The sequence below is a fragment of the Brachyistius frenatus genome, unplaced genomic scaffold, assembly GCF_029030835.1.
Source record: "Brachyistius frenatus isolate BFR_SWC_R1_liver_20210118 unplaced genomic scaffold, ASM2903083v1 Contig_84, whole genome shotgun sequence".
Classification (NCBI taxonomy): Eukaryota; Metazoa; Chordata; class Actinopteri; family Embiotocidae; genus Brachyistius; species Brachyistius frenatus.
In genome coordinates, this window is record NW_027210683.1 from 776,479 (window position 1) to 796,250 (window position 19,772).

The following is a 19,772-nucleotide window of genomic DNA, read 5'->3' on the forward strand; positions in this document are numbered from 1 at the left end:
CGTTTGTTTGGCAGATTCCCCGGAGGGCCGATTTGTCTTTGTTTAAAACGTCCCTCGGGAGCAGCAAGAGAGGCGGAAAACGAGCCGGTTGAAGAAAACCAACAGCAACTGTTGATCGGACAGCGGAATTTATCCGGCTGGTTAGTTTCTCTGTATCACCACCAATAATTCAGGATTTTCAGTGCCAATTCATCTTGATGTTGTAGTCTGCCATGTGAAACGTCTAAATGGTGAAAAATATCATCTGAAACCCAAAGATATTCAGTTAATTACCAAAGAAGTCTAAGAAAAGAGGCCGGAAGCTGATAATACTGTCAGTTTCTTATTAAAAAGATTAATCTTAGGTTTTTGCTAATTAAGTTTGAACTAATTGCTCAAACATTTAAGGTGGCTTAAAAGGGTTTAAATATGTGGGACATGCTCTTATTCCAGCTGGGTATCATTAAAGGTTGATTCTACATTCCACTTTTTTCTACTTGTAGTCTTAAGTGGACTATTTTTTTTACAAGCTATGAACAAAGGTGTATTGATTGATTCACCAAAACTCAAAGTCTTGTTTTGATCCGCTCCCGTTTGCCCTGTTAAAGTTACTCCAGAACTTCAAGACGACGCTCTTTTTCTCCTCGTAAAGAAAGAAAATGTCTTTGTTCTCGTGAGCCGCCCCAATTTGTCCAAATAAAAAGTTGCGTTACACTTTTAATACAAACTGAACACTTCCTGTATCTGTTTCAGGCTTTTATTGTGAAACATTTGGAGGAAAGACTGAAATCTGACAATCCCACTTTAGATGAGTAATCCAGAACAAATGTTGAAAATAACTTTACTCACCAACAAACAACTACCTGCTGCTAGTTAGTGTTGGCGATCTTTGTTGTTGGCGTGCTACCTCGTAGCTAGCATTTTTTAACGCTTTTAACTCGACTACGAAGGACGACGAGGACGGAAAGATTCTGCACATTTTGGACTCGGTTAACACGATGCAGAACAAAACAAAGAAAATATGTAAATACTCTGAAGGGAAACACATAATCACGTCCCAGATAAAGGTGACAGCTGAAAGAGTCCCCGTCTTGAGGACGTTTCAGATGCTGCAGTGTTTGATAATTCTTCTCCATCTGCTAAAAAACGACTTAATTTAAACACTGCTGCAAGGCAATGCAAATTAAACTAATTAATGATTTCCTGAAGTAATAAGATGTAAAACAATCCTGTAGTTTAATTTATTTGAGCAAAATGCTTCACGAGGAGCTCATGAGATGTTCTCTGACAGGTGGATGTATTTCAGACAGTAAAGACTTGTGAAAACTGTCAAATCAAACTACTGAAATTATGATTTTCTGTTTAATCTGCAGCTGCCGTGGAAATAATTAAAAATAATTCTGCATTAAGGACAAAGTTTGTGCTCAAATGTATTTAAAAAAAAGGATTGTCAGTACTATTGACCAACCTAAATTAATGCCATTGACACATGTTGTGTACTGAAATTCAGTTTAGCTGTTTGTTTGTTTTTTATAGCAAAATTAGCTGTTTGATAGCATTGTTAACAGGTTTTTAACTTGAGTTTAGCTATGTTTGAGTGAAATTAGCTGTTTGTTAATGTCAATTCGTCTGAACATCCAGCCCTGGCGACTACTGTGCTTATTATCATCACCGTTCTCATTCACATGAATACAGACCTGATATTTTTTGAATCTGTGTGCGTTTCGTCACACCGCGTTCAGCTGCCAGGAGTCGGAGGGTTTAGATATGTGGGAGGAATTTCTTTACACGGATGGCTGTGAAGTGAGACGAGCTGAATGTGAATTGTAAAAGATCAAACAAACGTTGTCCCGTTCTGACTCTGAAGTCCCGTACAGGGTACAGACAGAATAACGTAATCATGGTGAAGGGTCACGGACGTGGAGCGAGATAACGGGCTTTGTTCACCAGATCAAGATCAGACACTGAAGTGAGGTGACGTCCAGACAGGGTTTTATTGAGGAGTTGACTTTTAGGGCAATTTTGGTGTCTGCCAGCGTCTTCGTGATGAAAGCTGTCATGTGATCTACCTCCGCAGCTCCAGTTCAGGGAGAGGAATCTTCCCCGGAGGGCTTCTGCTACATTTTTTCAGAATAAAAGAAAAAAATAGAGTCGTCGAGGCTCCGAGCGAACGCCGTCTGGTCCTCTGTGAAGGCTGAATTACCGACTGTGATTGATGCCGGATCATAAAGATAAAGTTGTTGGCAAGCACCTTCCTGGTTGATAACGACATGCAGACTTGTATTTCCACTATTTTCATCATAAATACGAAGCCCACGGTGACGAAGCGACCCGGACCGACAGTTTAACAACAAAATATGAAGCTGCAACGAGACGATGCTTCTGTGGAAATATTTAGTGTCTGGAAAACGCTCAACTTCATTAAAAAACTTGAATCCCGACCAAATGAAGACATCGTGTGTTACCCTGAGGGATTATCTCGTCCCGCGGCAGCCAGCGTTTCCCTCCAAACAAATTAAAATGGATGTTGATGCGAACAAAATAACCAACAGTTTTTGTGCAAAAGGTTTTTATTGCAGCTCCGGATTTAGATGTTTTTCTCTCTTTTGATCCACGAAAAGTAAAAAAAAAAACATCATTTTGGACATTTTACTTTTGTGTCACTTTTTTGGGGGGGAGGGGGGGTGTTGTGCAGTAAATGCATACGAGAACGACAGAGTGCATTTGGTCTGCAGGTCGGCTCGCGTGACCTTTGACCCTAACAGTTTCCGTGTAAGTGTTGTTTATCCGTCTGAATGCACTTCTCGGCTGCAACGGGAGACCGAACCTCTCGTCCTCCCTCGAGGTGGGAGACGAGAACACAAATCTGATCTTAGCCGCCGTCTCCCTGCAGGTCCACAGACAGCCGAGTCATTGGAGGTGGTTCGGGCATCTGCTGGCGGGCTGAGGGAGGCTGCGTGAGGTTGCCGGGGCAACAGACGGCCGGGCCTCGTTGTGAAAGTGACCCTGACCTTGATAGGTGGCTGAGAGTGGATGTAATGCCACAACGCTGGTGCAGAACATTTCTAACTGTTTTAAAACTATAATTTGAATGCATGCAGCTTAAAGTACATTTTAAAGTTTGGTTGTTCATATTTTTAAATTAGCGGTCCGCTTTAAATGTCTTTGTTCATTCTTTAAGACGGCAGGGTTTTATTTATGTCAGACTTCTCTAACATGCAGTCATATTGATGCAACATCCAGACTCCCTTTAATAAATGATGTCTCCTTCAGTGTTGCACGCTCATCTGCTGCGTGAAGATCGTTACGGACGTCAGCTGGCCTCAAACATTAAAAAAACACGTACATGTGACTAGATTTGTGGAAACGACGTCCAAAAATCCTCCTCGTCAGTTTAACGTGCAGCAAACGGGCTGGAGAAAAACCTCTGACTCTGCAAAGCCCCCTGCAGGGCCGGAGGACTCATGACGCCGTGGGCTTCCTCCACCTCCAGCTAGCTTGGCATCTGCTGCCCAGCAGAGACCGGCAACACGGATATATATCGACAGGCCTGGAAGAAAAAACCAAAGCACACGGGGGCTCGTTAAAGGGTACACAACAACCGGCCAATCACAGCAGAGGAGGAGGCTGCAGACGGTTACAAATACACAGATCATGTAGAGTTGTGGTCTTCATCTTACTGCCTTAAACTACCAGTCTGCACATGCTCAGATGGTGCAAGTGAATTTTACAGACTTTGAGGCGACATTGAACTGGTTTCCATCTCAAAGTCCAATTTGGAGCTGAAGAAGAAGGTTTTAAATTACAAGATGTGGCCTCCTTCATAAATCCTACAGATTAGTTGTAAAGCAGAAGGCCTGAACTTCTCAGGAATTGTGAACTCAAAGGTTCAAGCTGGTTTTATATTTATATTTCTTGGTAACTACTATGAAAAGACTTCCTTCGCTTCTGTGTCTCCAAACCTGTTAGTTCTGCTGAAAAGTCCGTTTCTTTTCATTTAAAGGCTCAGTAGCGTCTTAAAACTGATTTTCAGTAAATATTAATCAAACAGGAGTACTTGGATTTGCAGATTAATAAATATTTGATGCTTTAATGAGGATTTCTGCAGTGTTTGCAGGACAGACTCAAAATAAACCCGTGCATGTTGATGAACTGCACTGATTCGGTTTATTGATGTGTTTTTAATAGTTTTTTTGACAGTAGTGGAGGAAATAATATTTGTTGATACGGTCCGTTTATTGTTTTTTTTTTTTCTCTTTTAATAGGATTAACTAATAGTACGAAAAATAAATATTCCTTTTTTGTGTCTTTTTCTGTTTTAGATTTAGTTTTTAACTGCTGTAGTTCAGTTTTGTAATTGCATAAAGTTAGAGGACTTGTGAGAGAAAATCAAAGCAGCTTCAGAAGAACTTTCGATGTGACTTTTAGTTGCTTGTGTAGGTCAAAGCTCTGCATCACGAAGCCTCCCTGAAACTCCACAGCCTCAGTTCACATTGTAGAGTTTTTATAGAAATGTAAAAGTCTAAGTTTAGAGGACATCATTGAGTTTTTCAGCCACAGAAGACAGCGTCCGGAACCGTTTCCACAGGTTCACTTCTGCTCTCCACGGTGAGTCTGCAGAGCCTCATGTGTAAAATCAGCGGAGTGCTCCTTTAATAAGAGCCGGTCACGCTGCCCGTCGTGATGCATGCACCCTCACCTGTAAAAAAACAAGCTTAAATCAACTTTAACCTACTTTATAACTTTTTCAACTTCACGGAATAAAGTTAATTTTTCAACTTTATTCAGCGCTGATTCAGCATTTTCACACTTTTTACTGCCTCCATGTTCTCTTGTGTTTTCACATGTTGGCGTTTATCATGGCGCTGTGAACTCGATCTGCCACAAGCGTTCGCTGCAGGCGTTTGATCGACGCTTCGGGGCTGAATCCGTCCGAACAACCTGAAATATCGCGGTGAAAACATGCTGAGCACAAAGCAAGTCTGTCTTTGGTGTGAAAGAATATTTATAATTTGGTCAAAATGTTTTGCACATGAACTCAGAAACTGTCAGCGAACGTCACGTCAGAACAGGAAGTTTGTCAACTTGAGTTTAGCTGTTTTTTTAGTGAACTGATCTGTTTGTTATCGTTGTCAGCTGGTTGTCAGACTGTCAACACGGAGTTCCTCCTGCTCATCACGGCTGCGTTCAACAGGAACACTATCAACGTTTAAAGGCCTACAAACTGAACAAATTGGTGTCCTACCGTTGAAGCATCACGACGGGGGTCTGATGTTCTCCATCTTTGCTCTCACGGTGTTATTTTTAGTGCATTTGCCGGCTCAGCTCCCGTTCAGCAGACCATCGCTCTGTTTGGCTCTAAATGAACCGGCAGGACTTCCTTCGTTGAGCGGCAGCGTTTCCACCTCTTCATCACAGACGGGAAAAACATTCACGTTTGTCTTTTAGAAATCCCCTCAAACTGAGAGGACTCGTCCCGCTGTGGGATCCGAGTGTCACATCAGAGAGACGGTTTGGGAAAGTGTCCTCATTGAATCACTTCAATTCAATTAGAAAAGGCTCCAACACACAATGAGCATTTTGATGCAGAGAAAACAGCTCTTTGATTGGATTGAGCCGATCCGACACGAGGAGCAAACATCAAAAGCTTGTTTACCAATATATATATATATTTTTTATATTTTTTATTTTTTTTTATGTCATCAGACTTAATAACTCTCCATGTGTAGCGACTCGCCGTGAAGCGGTCGTGTGACGGCGGCCGGGAGCTGCCGGGTAATCGTCCAGGTCGTCTCGGCTCGCAGATCAAGGCCGCGGGTCTGGATCTTTTGAACTTGACATTTCAAAAGGGAGAGGATAAAGAGATGCTTAAATATCAAATCCTCCCTCAGCCCTGTTATTGGATGCTGTTAAAAGATCAACCGCCTAATCAAAGAGGAGTGTTCAGAGCGAGGGATTGTCCCGGTGTGCATCCGTCTGTGGAAGTTGATTTATTCATGTTTCAGCATAAAACTGGGTTATCTCACTTCTTCTTTTTTGTGTGTGACTTTTTTACAGCTAGTTTACTTTAAAATCTGTGGGAAGAGTCACATTTCCTCCAAAAGGGGGCGTGGCCATGTTGCAGGCTGAAGTTATGTGTGTGTGTATATAATATGGCTATAGATAGAGCAGGTTGATTGACAGTCTGTTTGCATTTTTTTGGAGGTCAGTTAAGAGTGAATGATAATTTTGTTGACCAGTTAACTGATAAACTGATAAAATACCAAAATGTCCCACTTTTGTGACAGCACTTGAACGTGGCATGAGCTGAAAGCGGGTGAGAGGAAGTTTTTTTTTTCTTTTCTTTTTTATAGCTGCACAGGTGTGTGAGAAGGAGATCAACAGGCATTTCATTGTGTGTGGTCCTGTGATAATACTCTACTAAGTTAAACCCCCCCCCATCCATCCATCCTTACACACACACACACACACACACACACACACACACACACACACACACACACACACACACACACACCCTATTTGCCCTTCTTCCCATCTTCCACACTCCTTCCCACAAATCACTTGACAAATGGGCTGCCCACAGGTGTTGTTGGTTCCCCTCCTCCTCCTCCGGCATGGGAATGGGGTGGGAAGGAGGGGGGTGGGGGAGGTGGTGGAGGGGGGTGCGACTCCTATTATCCACAGCTGCTCGTGTCGTGACGTGAACCCCACCTCCTCCTCCTCCTCCTCCGCGGCCCAGTGGGACACAGTACCACCCGACTGTGAATCCAGTCATAACCTCGTCCTCAAGGTTTTTCACCCCCGTGAATAAAACAAGTGGCTGATATTGTCTGCTGAAGTCCTGAGAAACTGGAGTCTGCCTGTCTGGAGATCAAGATAAAGTCGGCGCTCTCGTATCAAACAATGCAGCTGGTTATGAGTTCTGAACACACGTGTCATTGTGTTTGACATTGTCTCTGACCGACTGCTTTCTGAGTCCGGAGAAAGGAGAACGTGTTTTTTTATTATTGTTTTTTTCCGTGAGGTGTTTTGACGTGAAATACAGGCCGAGTTTGTTGTGAAAACAGCCGAGTTTCAGATCTGTGGAGGTGAAGATGCTCTGAAACCTTTTGACTTCCACCGACTGTTTGCATGAACACAAAAAAAATGAATCGGCAGCTCTGAGCAGGCGGGAGATAAACTTTAAATCTGTGGAGGTGTCTGAATGCCTCTGCCCTAAAGCCCTCATGCTTTGTTTACCCCCCGCCCCCCACACCCTTCACCCCCACACCTCCCCCCAACTCTGCTTGCACTCTCCGTAACCTGCAGTATAATTGTCCTTCAGCCGGCCGTAGAACATCTACAAAGCTCCCTAAACAAATGATTTACTGATTAACTTGACAAAACACAGGGACATCTAATCTGAGCCCCAAATCTCTTCTTGTCTTCTTTGTTTCTTGCGATCCTGGTTTAGCAGCTAAAGAGCTGGTAGATGTTCTCGATAAGATTCCAGTGGAGGAATATATTCAAGCCCTCATATCGCTGCTTTTTCATCTTTCCCGCATGTCTGTTCGACAACTAGAGATGAATAAAGCATTCGAGACGGATCTCTGAAGTAACGCATGGTTGAATTACCAAAATCTTTGCATTCGTACCTGTAAATTGCTTTAAAAAGTTGACACTGGAAAATGACGTCATTAACTTTAGCAGTTTTAAGCTATTAACCTGCTGCTGATGTTTATTTAAGCAACCAAACTGTTTTTTGGCTTTTCTGGTTTTTTAAATCTAAAGCTCGTCAATGAAGCAGTCGTTCCAGGAAATCACAATTATTATTGCAAATTTAGGCAATTTCTGCAAAAAAATATGTTTTCTTCAAAAAAAAAAGGTCGTCAACAGAAGCTCTGTTGAAAGTTATCAAAACAAAACTGACTTTATTACCAAAAATAAGTGTTCATCTCCAACCAGCAAGGCTCCGCCCCCTTCTCCTCTCACCATCAAAACAAACTGCTGCTGGCTTAATGTAATAACAGGAAGTAATGGGGTTTGTGGGAAATGTGGTCTTATGATGGATTGAGGAACATGTTCAATGAGTTTTCTCCACTTCCAGCTGGAAGAGACTGAACTTTGTTTTAGTGTTGAATGAATGTGATTTAAAAGCATCTGAAGCTCTTATTTTGAAGGCAGATGTTTTCTTTGTTTCTATATTCCAGTCACAGACGGTTTGTTCTGGAAAGATTCGCAGCTTTTAGACACATTTGATCACTTTGGGCCTCGTGATGGTTCTCTGAGTTCAACACAGAAAGAAAAACACATAATAAGTAGAATATTTCTGGGATGTGCAGCAGGATTATTATCACAGGAAATCAGCACAGATTACTCTTTAGCAGTCAATTGCAATTTTTTGCAATTTTACCACAAAAATTTCAGAACTCCAAAAAAGTTTTTGGTGAAAATCTGCTGCAAAATTTTAATCACAACAATTACAAATAAACTCATTGTTTTAAAGGTTTTTATTGGAAGCCCAGTTAAGCCCAGTTAACTGGGCTTCCAGTGGGTGCAATGTAATAATTGGGTGCAATGTAATAAATACTAGAACACAATGTGCCCATGATCAAAAATTTGCTTTCATTTAAGAGGACCAACAAAAGCCTGCAGCTGCCGGTGAAGGGTTAACTCTGATTTCTGGGATGGCCATGTGTGAAAACGCTTTTTGGAAAAGAAACCCAGCTTCCTGTTAAACTCATCACAGCCAGATCTTATGATAAGTTAAAGTAAAAAAACAAATGAGGTTTCAGATTTAGTGTCCTTTATCCAAAAGTGTCTGAACTCTGCTGAATCTTTCTCACTCGTCTGTATCTGATCCAGGTTTCTGTTGCTCTTCTTTCGGGGTCGGGACCTTTGTAGTCGACCCAGCATCACGGCAAAGCGTGAAATAGACACGCCGGTCCACCGCAGCAAAAAATGTGAAATCGCCACACCTTGGTCCGTTAAGGCGTGGCAGTTACACATTTTGAAAGCGTGAAACTTACATGTACGTAAAATTCATGTGACCAAGGTCCCGCAACAAATACAAAAATTTTTTGGCTTGTTGGCATTAGTCACAGACTGCCAATGATGGGGTTTGAATCCAGGACTTGGTTTTTTTTCCCCAAACCCCAACAATGTGATCAAAATGTTCCTGTAAATCACACGGCTCTATGAATGCAGTCGGTTTCATTTTCGTCCACTACAGGAAAATGTGTAACTGTCACGCCTAGACAGGCCAAAGCGTGGCTATTTCACATTTTTTGCTGTCGTGGACCGGGCGTGTCTATTTGACGTTTTGCCGGGTTGTCCGGGTTACCAGACCTCCTGTTTTCACACCTGTCTTGTTCTCTGTGGTTATTAGATGTGCCTTTTTAAGGGCGTCTGTAATTCATCTGAACTGAAACTACTGTAGCGCTGCTTTTTAATCATGTGGTGTGTGTTGGTTGGAGGACCGGCCGGGAGTAGCCTTTCCTCCTCATTAACACAGCAGTGCACCTGTGATCACTCTCATATTCTCTTTGAGAGCATTACGGTTCTCAGCGGGGGATTTGTGTGCGGTGGTGGTGGAGGGTGGAGGGGGGGTGGAGGGGTTCAGCATTTTGATCCCGGTGAATTGGGTGTGGCACGCTCGGCCCGACAGCTCGCCTCATGTCTGCTCGACGGGATAAAAGGAGAGCGAACGCACAAACGGGCCTTTGTTGTCGGACGCGCTGCGAAACACAAAAACCGACACAGATGTTAGAAAACAATGCAGAAACAAAAGTTCAAAGAAATATGAACGGTTCAGGAGCGTGGAAATGTGAGCGCGTGTCGCTCGTAATCAGCGTTACGGCTAATTGTGTCAAACTTTTTATGTAAAAACCTCGCCGACTCATCAAGTACGAAGCATCCGAAAAAAACCATCCCAGTAAGTAGATTCAGCCTGTTTGCATAAGTGATTTTGTGGTCGGGTTTCAAAGACCGAAGGAATTAAATCACTTCCCTGATGCGTCCCACTGCTGCAGTCAGAATTTAAATGCAGCTGTTTGGATTTGTTTTAAACCAACGGCCCTTTTTTTTTTTTTTTTTTTTTAAACCGAGTTGAGCAAAAGAGAGAAACTTGGGCGATTAGAGTCGTTTGAAGTGAAGCAGCTTCTTAAAGCGAAGAAGTATGAAGCTAAGAGATGAGACGGGTTCCCTCAGCAGATAGACGTCGGTTCAGTGACCCAGAACATCCCGGTCGGCAGTCGTAGGTTTCAATCTCAATGACATTTGAAATGTCGGCATCGAGCTACGAATACAGGAAGTTGCAGGAATATAAAATCTCGACTCCTTGAACATGCTTCAGTTTTCAGAAGCGGATCGTGCCGGTGAAACTGTGTCGTCCTCGGAGGGATTTCAGGACCTCGAATGTCTATAAATCAACTTTCCTTTCCCCGCGTCGCAGCTTCACCTCTTTGTTTTGGTAGTTTAAACTTTGCTGTGAGGAAACGCTGACTGACCGCGTTTTAAGGTGACACCGTTTCTGTTTTTCTGACAAATGGAAGTGGACCTTATTTCCCCAACACGTTCTGCGGTTCTGATGAAAATTGCTTCCTGATGTGGGGAGTTCCCACAGTGGAGAAAAATATTCTATCAAATGGGTTTAACCCTTTTAGCACTAGAACTGGCCAGCAGGGTTTGAAAGCACCTTTATTTACATTTTTTTTTAAATCGCCAAAATGACACGATTAATCTTCAGATCTTAAAATGTCTGAAGGTCCTTGAACTAATTGTGCACCGAAAAAAATAACAAATGAGTTTAAAACTGAAATTTCATTGACACTCTTTTTTTTGTATTATCTCCATATCATTTAAAATGTGTCCAAAAATAAAGTTTTAATGTTTAAAAAATTAAAAAAAAAAAAAGCCAAAACTTCTCAACGACACCGAAGAACTGAGACCACAAACTGGATATAAAAGTGGACACAGTCTGACAAGTAAAGCCAGGAAGTGTGATGCCATGGAGGGCCACTAGGGGCTTCCACCAACAAAAGCTCCGGCTCCATAGACTCCCATTTAAAAAATCTAAATAAAATTATGTCCTAAAATAAAAAGCCAATAAATTATTTCCACGAGTTATCTCGGTGTTGTTAGCTAAAGTAACTTTGTTTTGTTCGTTTTCTGGAGGTCCATCTGAAAATGGATGTAACATGGATGAACATGTCATAACACTGATTCTCTGCCTACTTCCTGTCTGTTCATTCGCCACCAACGAGTTTGGAGGAGCTCTCGGCTCCTGGAGGCTCGAAGTAACTCGATCCCCGTTTCTGCTGGCCGGCTGACGGAGAGCTGATTTAGTTGGCACCTAGTTTATAGCGTTCAAGGCTGCTCAGCGCTGTGATGATGACCACAGAGGGCCGGGATAAGGAGGCCTTTTGTTGGAGAGAGTCGGCGTGCTGTCGTCACAGGTCTGATTGGAGAAAGAGGGGGAGGAGGGGAAAGGGAGGAGGGGGGGAGATGAAAAGGTCTCCTATTTATAGTGTTAAAATGACAGAAGCCTCGTACCCTAATGTCTCGTCTTTCACTCGCTTTAATACGAGACGAAGAAATCGTTTCCAGCTTCTGTCTGCTTCCAAATGTCACCGAATGTTTCATCAATCAGTAAAAAAAAAAGGCCTCCGAAGTCGGTGTGATGAATGTTCGCTCCATTTCACTCGATCGAGCGTCCTCCGTTGATATTTATGTTGGAAATGGAAAGCAAACAGAGTTACAGGCGGTGTTTCTGGACCGTTGACCTGCGTTTGCTGTCCGTCCCGGCCCACTTTAACCCCCCGGTGCTCACATGGATCCGTAGATGATGATGAATCCAGCTGTTACGGTTCCAGCAGTTTCTGGAAAGAGGAACGAAGATGTAATAAATGAATGTTATATTTCCATGTTTTTGAGATGGAGTTTTTAAGAAACTGTTACCTGGGGGCTCATTTTCCTAATTTGTTTTTGTTCTGCTGATAGCTGAAGGAACCTCCCCTCCCCCCTCCATCCCCTCACCACCCCCACCCCCCGTGATGTAGATACAGTATTTAGTCTATTGACCTTTAATTATCCATCCTGTGGCTGCGGAGCGACCTGCGTGCCGGCAGCCCGGCAGCCTGGCGGGGTGGTGGTGGTGGTGGTGGTGGTGGGGGGGGGGGGGGGGTCTATCGATGGGTAGTGGATGCGGGGGAACAAGCCGCACTCGCTGCCGAACATCAGATACGAGCATAAATAAAACATCCGTGTTGCTCCTTTAATGAAGTCTCGCCCACCGGGGGGGTGAGGATGAAAAATTCATGCAGCTGCTGAAGAAAGTTGCTCACCAGCGGGAATGATTAAAGATTCTTTCAAAATGAGAGAAAGAGGCAAAACTCGACTCTCACGGAAGACGTTTGTGTGTTTTTGGAGATCTTTGTGTTTGAACAATCAGACAGGATTTCCATTTTCTTTCATTTATTACATTAATTCAGTGTCTTTCACGTGTTGCTCGACCCGGTCGGTCCTGCAGGACGTTTCTGTGACGTCATCTTCAGTCCACTCGGACGCAATTAACGTCCTTCAGTAGCACCTGTGATCAGATCATGTGATCAGATCATGTGATCACGTAAGACTTATAAATTTAACCCAGAATCATTTTCACCCGTCCGGCTCCATCCAAGTCGAAGCGTCCTGTTCCCAGAAGCAGAACGTATCTCTGTTTTCAGGATACAGGAACAGGCTCGTGCTGAATTGGTGTAAAAAACATGAAATAAATTCAACGCTGATTGAACTGCAGAGCGAGTGCACGATGCCCAGTCCTGTCAATCAAAGAGTGTCATCTTCCTGCTCGTCCATCCGTCCTGAGCTGAGAGACCACGGAGGCCCGTCGGAGGTCTCGACCCGCTCGGCTGCATGAAAAGACGGATCACGGACGCACAAAGACGAGCCTTTGAGGAGATTTGCAGCACTCCCTTATCTCTCCCGTGTGAAAGAATAAAAAAAACTTGGACCTTTCACGGTCGCCGGGGGAAACGGGCCGCTGGGAGATTTGTGCCAGGTGCTGCTTCTGAAAGCCACCCGAGGAGGAGGACGAGGAGGACGAGGAGCTCTCGTCTTGGTCTTTGATGTGGGGCAGAGCGCCGTGTCCCCAGGTGTTCAACACCACACCAGTATTGAGAAGTCCTCCTCGCTGTCATCCACACTTACACGCCGGCTTTTTACACCCTCGGCTCTCGGAGGACGCTCGCTGTCCGCCCAACTTCCATTCAGAGTGTCTCCTCTCACACGCTTCCCCCCGAAGACGCTTTAAATCGCTCTGAAAATACATACGTGGAGTTCGACTGCGCGACATAACAGATGCAGAAAATTCACTTTCTTATCTTCAAACCCAGACTGCCGTTTTTTTTTTGTATCACATCAAATTAAAAATGTTTCCCAATCTTGAACTAGAACATTTTTATTGTCCCCAGAAACCTTGGGTCTCATTTCATGGCTCAGCGGGCATGTGAGGGATTAGAGAGGGTAAACGAGGCCGGTGCGTTGTGTCAGAGGTGATTTGGACTCTTATCGCTGGCAGAACTGCAGATCGAGCGGCGGCCTAAGCTGACAGCCTTAATGGGACGGAGGCCGGCGGCGGTGACGACGTTAGTTAGCATCTGAGGGTATTGTCTGCGTGTTAAGACGCATAATGAGTGACTGTAAACGGAGGCTGGGCTGGAAGTGGCCCCCTCATTGTGTCTGTTATTGTCCGATTTGTATTTTTACAAGTCTGGAAGGACGGAAAACATAATTGTCATCTCTTTATTCTTTTTTTATTCGGTCTTTATCCTTTCTGTAAATGTTTTGGAGGCTTTTAAACCACATCATAACTGTGCAAATGATCCTGATTTCATGGCTTTTTTTATCCAGTTGGAACAATAAACGTTTGTGCACAATTTGGTGCCGATTGAACTTGGAGACGTTGAGATGTGTCACGAGATAAATAAAAACTTTTATCCTCTAAATATGCAGAAGGAAAACTCAGAAAAAGCAGGCTTCATTTTCTTGGATGTCTGCAAACCTTCGCTGGGAAACCTTCCAATGGTGGACAAAGTTAGTGGACTGACCATCAGTCGAGCCGCGGTCGCTTTCCAAAAATTTATATCAGGGCAATTTAAATGATAAATTAGCCAGCGGAGTATTTTTTTAGGCAACGTTTTGTACAATGTGTCCAGAAAACGGCCTTAAACACTGAGAGGTTTGGAATTAACTGAACAAAGGGGTAAAAAATAACTATTAATCAATGTAAAGTATCAAAAACATTTTAGTATTGGAACCAAAGTGGATTATATTGGCGCCGTTAGTGAGGGAAAATGTCAAAACCCTGTTTCTGGATCACAAGGGAGAGATGGAAAAAAAAGGGCATTCAAACACCAGATTTAAGGGAGCAACACTCGCTGTTGTCAGCTGAAGCAATAAATTGGTCCGTTCCGGCAGCATTAACAGAAAAACCAACGTTTTTTTCTAAAGTTTGCTTGCTGTTGGGTGTCTACATGGACCAGCATGCATTGCACACGAGCTTCGGACACCGAACCTGCGAAGCCTTCGGATCCCTTTGCCGAGTCCTTTCCTCTTGTTGCACCCAGAAAATAAAACCCAAGAAGGTGCAGCTTCCTAAAAAGTAACGAATGGTGGTTTTTTTTTTTACTTCATTATCTGTGAATAACTCACATCTGCTGGTGTTTTGTAAACGGACCCGCCCGCAGCAGAGCAGGACGTCTGCTATTTAAAGTGTAACTTGTTGTAACTGGTCTCCGTCTGTCCGTCCCTGTGGACAGACCATCATCTGGGCTCCGATCCTGTCAACACATCCAAATATTCCAGAGTGTGGGTGTTTTTTTTTAGTTTTTTCCCTGAATGAATTAGCTCTGTATCATCCAGACAGCAGACAGACAGTTGCAGTCACACCCGCAGGCGGCGGCAGCAGTTTTTTGGGTTGTCAGGGTCTACAGATCACGGGTCATTGTGCTGCGTAAAGTCACAACAGGAGCAGATAAGACCAGTCCCAGGTTGGCTTTAGGAGCCAAATCCCCGCCAACCCCCCCAGCGCTAATCGGATTAGCTGAAAAGTTAGCAGCGCAGCCCCCAAAGAGACACAGCATTTTTCTGTGCTGACTTCTGTGACATATTTTGCCCTCCGATAATCTGCTTCTTGTCTCAGAGACGTCTCGCGTCGTCTTCGTCACAGTAAACAAGAAGTTCAGGACGCAATGAACTGTTCTTAACCTCTGCTTCGGATGGAACGTCCTGTGGTTGTCCTCCATGTGTGTGTGTGTGTGTGTGTGTGTGTGTGTGTGTGTGTGTGTGTGTGTGGTGGAGGGGTGTGTGTGTGTGGGGGGGGTCTGTTCCACCCAGGTGGGGGAACAATGGCGTGCCCGTTGTCTTGAAGGAATGGTTGGCTGAGCAGAGGCAGAGGAGGGAGGGACGGGGAGAAAAAAAATGAGTTGTGAAAATGATTGGATGAGGAGGAGGAGGAAGAGGGGGAGGAGGAGGGGGGAGACAGGGTGGTGATGGGGGCAGGAGGGGGTAGCCGGTTGAATGGGGGCATCAGGGTGGCTACTGGACTCTTAAAGCTCTTTTCATGCTTCGTCTGCTTCAACCAACGCTGAAAACACGTCCGAGGACACCGAGGTCTCGTCCTGGATGATTGTTTTTATTTTATTTTGGAAAAACCACCAGGCTAAAACTAAAACTGGGAATTCCCTCCCCCCCCCCCCCCGCCCCCGCCCCCTGTGAATGCAATACAATCAGGGGAAACATTATATGAATAGTTCTGCATCAACACAATAAATAAAACTGAATTTAGTTTTCTGTCGTGTTCAGGGGTGGAAAATAATTATAAACCTGAAATATTGTACTTTTTACCTCCATAACTGTTACCAAAATTATTTTTAGATGACCTTTTAGTGATTGAAACGATCCTTTTTTTGGCATTAACTTGTAGCTTGTAAAGAAATCCTATAAATAATAAGAAGTATATTATTTTAGTCTTAAACAAGCGAGCTGTCGAAGGTCCTGCATCAAAGGACTTTGACCTTTTTTTGAGGAAGGACTCATTTATACGGATGGACGGCATCAATGCCGGGTATCGGACAAAAATGTTCGGTCCCGATGCCTTGACTTTGAAACTTCGATACCAATTTCAGAAAATCCATGTTAAGAAAAATTAAAACACATTTTGGGACAAATCTTTTGTTTCCATGCAGTTTAGAGGGGGAGAGTGTAACCCGGCTTGATGTCGCCTAAACGTCTCACACGGGAAGATTATCGCTCGGTGCTGCAATTTACCGATGTCCAGTAAACGCCTCATGCTATCGGTGGATGGCCGACCACACACAGAGAAGCCTCCCGTTAATGCAAACAGATATGAGGCCAAAAGATTGAAATAAGGCATTTTATTGTCAGATTTAAGTTACGTGATTTTGTCGATGGATGAAATTTACTCCGGCACAAACCGAGCAAAAGTTAAGAGTTTTAAAATATAAAAAGTGTTGGTGCTATAAAGGTATTGAGGTTCGGTACCCGGCCCAAACTGTGACAGATGACTTTTATACTGTCGTTTCAAAAGTCCTGCCAGGAAAAGAAGCTGTAAATCCAGTGGTCACCTGACAGTGTAAAATGAAGAGGGGGTGGTTTCCTTTACCGTCTCTCATAATGACTCCAAACCAGATTAAACAGAGAAAATAGACTTTTTTTTGGTGCCATCCGTGTTTTCCTTTGTCACTGTGGGAGCGGGCGCCTCTGGAACAGCAGCCAACTCCAACATGGCTGGAAAAGCTCTTGGCTCCCCGAATCAGACGCCCAGTGTCAAACTGGCGGGCCTTCCCTGGTCTGCGTTCCCCCGGTGATGCCTAGGGAACCGCTCCGCCGGCCAAGATGTGGTTTTGTGGTTACAGTCGGCCAAGACAGACGGGAGATGAAAATTATGCCATGTGGACAAGAAACCTTTTCTTCTTTGTTCTTGCTAACATGGCAGTCTGGCAGCCGGTCGGCCCCGGGGAGACGGTCGTTCGTCCAACAAACACAACGCATTTAGAAGTGGCTCGAGGTTGAAGGTCAAAATTAGAATAAGGTGTACGTAATAAGCTGTAGTGAAATGGTGAATACTCTTTTATGGCTCCTGAATAATGTGGGACCACCGCTGCACGAAGCTGGCAGCTGATTTATGTGCATGTGTTTGTGTTTTCTCAGCGTGGGCCAAGGTGCAGCTGACGATGCATGATAGTGTGGAGGTGTACCGGGGCGACTCGGCCGAGATCCCCTGCCAGTACAGCTTCACCGATGCCGACAACGAGCCCAGCTTTGTCATGATCCAGTGGTTTGTGGTGAGTAGCGCCGGGCGAACAACGAAAGCTGACACCGTCTGTCTGGAGCTGTCCGACTCAAACGGCCCTTTGGAGGCGTTTGAGTCGGACAGCTCCGGACGCCGTCAGGGAACCCCGAGCTCAGTTTGTAGTTGCAGCATCAGTTTTTTTTATGTTTTCTGTATCATCGTCTACAGAAGAAAAGAATGAAGAACTAAGTTGAGCTGCAATATTCTGGATAAAAACGAATCTGACGGTGCCTGATACAGAACCGGTTCAGCCTACATCCACCTCAGGAGATGTTCAAATTTAACACATTTATTAATGACCTCAACTGAAATAACAGGAGCTGCATTACCGTGTAAAATGCATCCAGCCCTTATCAGCCGGTAATGACTCTTCAAATCAGAGTTTGACAGCTATCAGGAATTTCCTCGTAGCGGTGCGCGCTGCTGCAAGCTGCATGCAGTTCTCAACGGGCGGGCAGCAGATATCGGCACCGCGGTGATGTTATTGGTTGACGGAGTAGGAGCGCTTGTTCTGATGAAGCTGACGTCCCGAGTGAAAGAATCATTATTTTTATGTACCTGTGAAATAGGTTGAAGTGTGTCCCGACTGTGTGTCCTCCTGCAGAAAGCCGTCGGTGACAACGCGCGGACGCGGATCTTCTACGGCGACGGCACTCAGCAGATGGTTGACAACAACACAGAATACAGCGGCCGCATCGACGTGACTTCGGACCAGCAGGGAACTCGACTCGTGATCGAGGACGTCCAGCTGTCTGACGAGAGGGAGTTCTTCTGCCAGGTCAACGGGCTGGCCGCCGGAAACGCCGACGGCAAGACGCACCTCCGAGTGTTCGGTAAGAAAACCCGCAAATCAGACATAAAGAAAGATTTAAAGGCTCATGAAAACCACGTTTCAGTTTTTTTTATGAAAGACTAAAGTTATATTTTGCTGATTCAGCTCCTCCAGAGGCTCCGGTGATCGAAGGTGTGCTCACCGGCATATCTGTGACCAACGAGGCGCCGTCTAAGGTGGGTCCAATGAGATGGACGGATACGGTAATCTCAAGGGTTACCGTGTCCAGCAGACATATCGACGCTGCAACGGTGACCTTTAAAGCCAATCACGTTTGTGTGTCTGTGACTCTCCGTGCCAGGTTGCATCTTGCGAGGCTCGAAACGGCTTCCCGAAACCCAACATCACCTGGTACAGGAACGGCACGCCGCTGCTGTCTGCAGCCGGACGTAAGTGTCTTGAAAGGTCTGCCGGGGGTCTCCCCGGTGCTTCTTCAAAACAATTTTGCCCCGTTCGATTTTCAAATTACAGCCGTTTGCTCGGCTGAAGGGACGTCGGCGCTGCATCACAATGAATTTGCTAAATATTTCAAAAACCACCCGCACGAGCCGAACTTGTTTTTTAGTGCTAGCTAGCAGACGGTAGCACGCTAACATTATGTCCCCCGTCCAGATGTGAACGTGTTGATGCTGGTCACCCGGCCGTCCAGCGGCTTCTACTCCGTCCAGAGCACGCTGGAGCACAAGGTGGCGAAGGAGGACAAGGACGCCCACTTCTCCTGCGAGGTCAGCTTCTTCGTCCCGGGAGCCATCAGGACCATCGAGTCGCACAGCGTCAACGTCACGCTTCACTGTGAGTCCACGCCGACGCTCGCGTCCTTCGTTCCTGGCGTCCCTGTTCAGGACGTTCTGTCGTCTGATCCCGCAAAAAACCTGCTCATACACACTGAAGTTTGAGAATTAAGCCTGAAATGAGCTGATTTGCAGACTTTTGTTCCTGAACTTGTCCGCTCAGCAAATCCCTCTTCTTCCTGCACAAGAAATGCAAATTAAATGTGAAAAATAATTACAAATATTTCTAAGCCGTCTGCTTTAATCCTTATGAGCAGCATTACAGTTTCTCTCTCCACCGTGGCAGATTATACTTTATCATTAAGTGTTTTATTTTTTATTTTTTTACCATAAACAACATATTAATGCATCTAATTCGCAGCATTATTGTAATATTTATTAACAAACCTGCAGCTTGTTTGTCTCAGTATTCGATTTGAGTGTTTTTTTTATTTGATCTCATTTTCCGTCTCCTTCCATCTGTTGTTTTATATGTTCTGCTGTTAATGAGATTCTATTTTTCTGTGTATGTATCATAACACAAGTGTAGGCTGTGGATTTTCTTTCAGCTGTGTTTTTCAGCCGGCTGTAACAGATGTTAGTGTTTGAACCTGCTCACAGTCAGCTGAATATTGATAAGACGCCCACGTCGGGGACAGCCACCGCCTCCGTGGCAGCGCCGGAGATATCTGGTTAACGTCGATGTAAAACACGGCGTTGGTTTGAGGGTCAGAGGTCACATTTGGAGGCCAGAACGAGCAGTGCCTGTTTCCTCATGTCTAGTCATTTAAGATGCATCTACACGGCTCTAACCTACTTAAAAACATCTGTAATTTCA

General features: G+C 44.6%; 1 protein-coding gene across 1 annotated transcript in view; it reads left to right on the forward strand.

The window, feature by feature from the left end:
* mcama (melanoma cell adhesion molecule a) overlaps window positions 1-19,772 on the forward strand; it is a 41,744-nt gene that overhangs the window by 9,939 nt on the left and 12,033 nt on the right. The window contains exons 2-6 of the mRNA XM_069709753.1: window positions 17,191-17,324; window positions 17,937-18,165; window positions 18,270-18,340; window positions 18,466-18,553; window positions 18,777-18,956. Coding sequence (XP_069565854.1) covers window positions 17,191-17,324; window positions 17,937-18,165; window positions 18,270-18,340; window positions 18,466-18,553; window positions 18,777-18,956 — 702 coding nt within the window. The remainder of the gene's footprint in view (window positions 1-17,190; window positions 17,325-17,936; window positions 18,166-18,269; window positions 18,341-18,465; window positions 18,554-18,776; window positions 18,957-19,772) is intronic.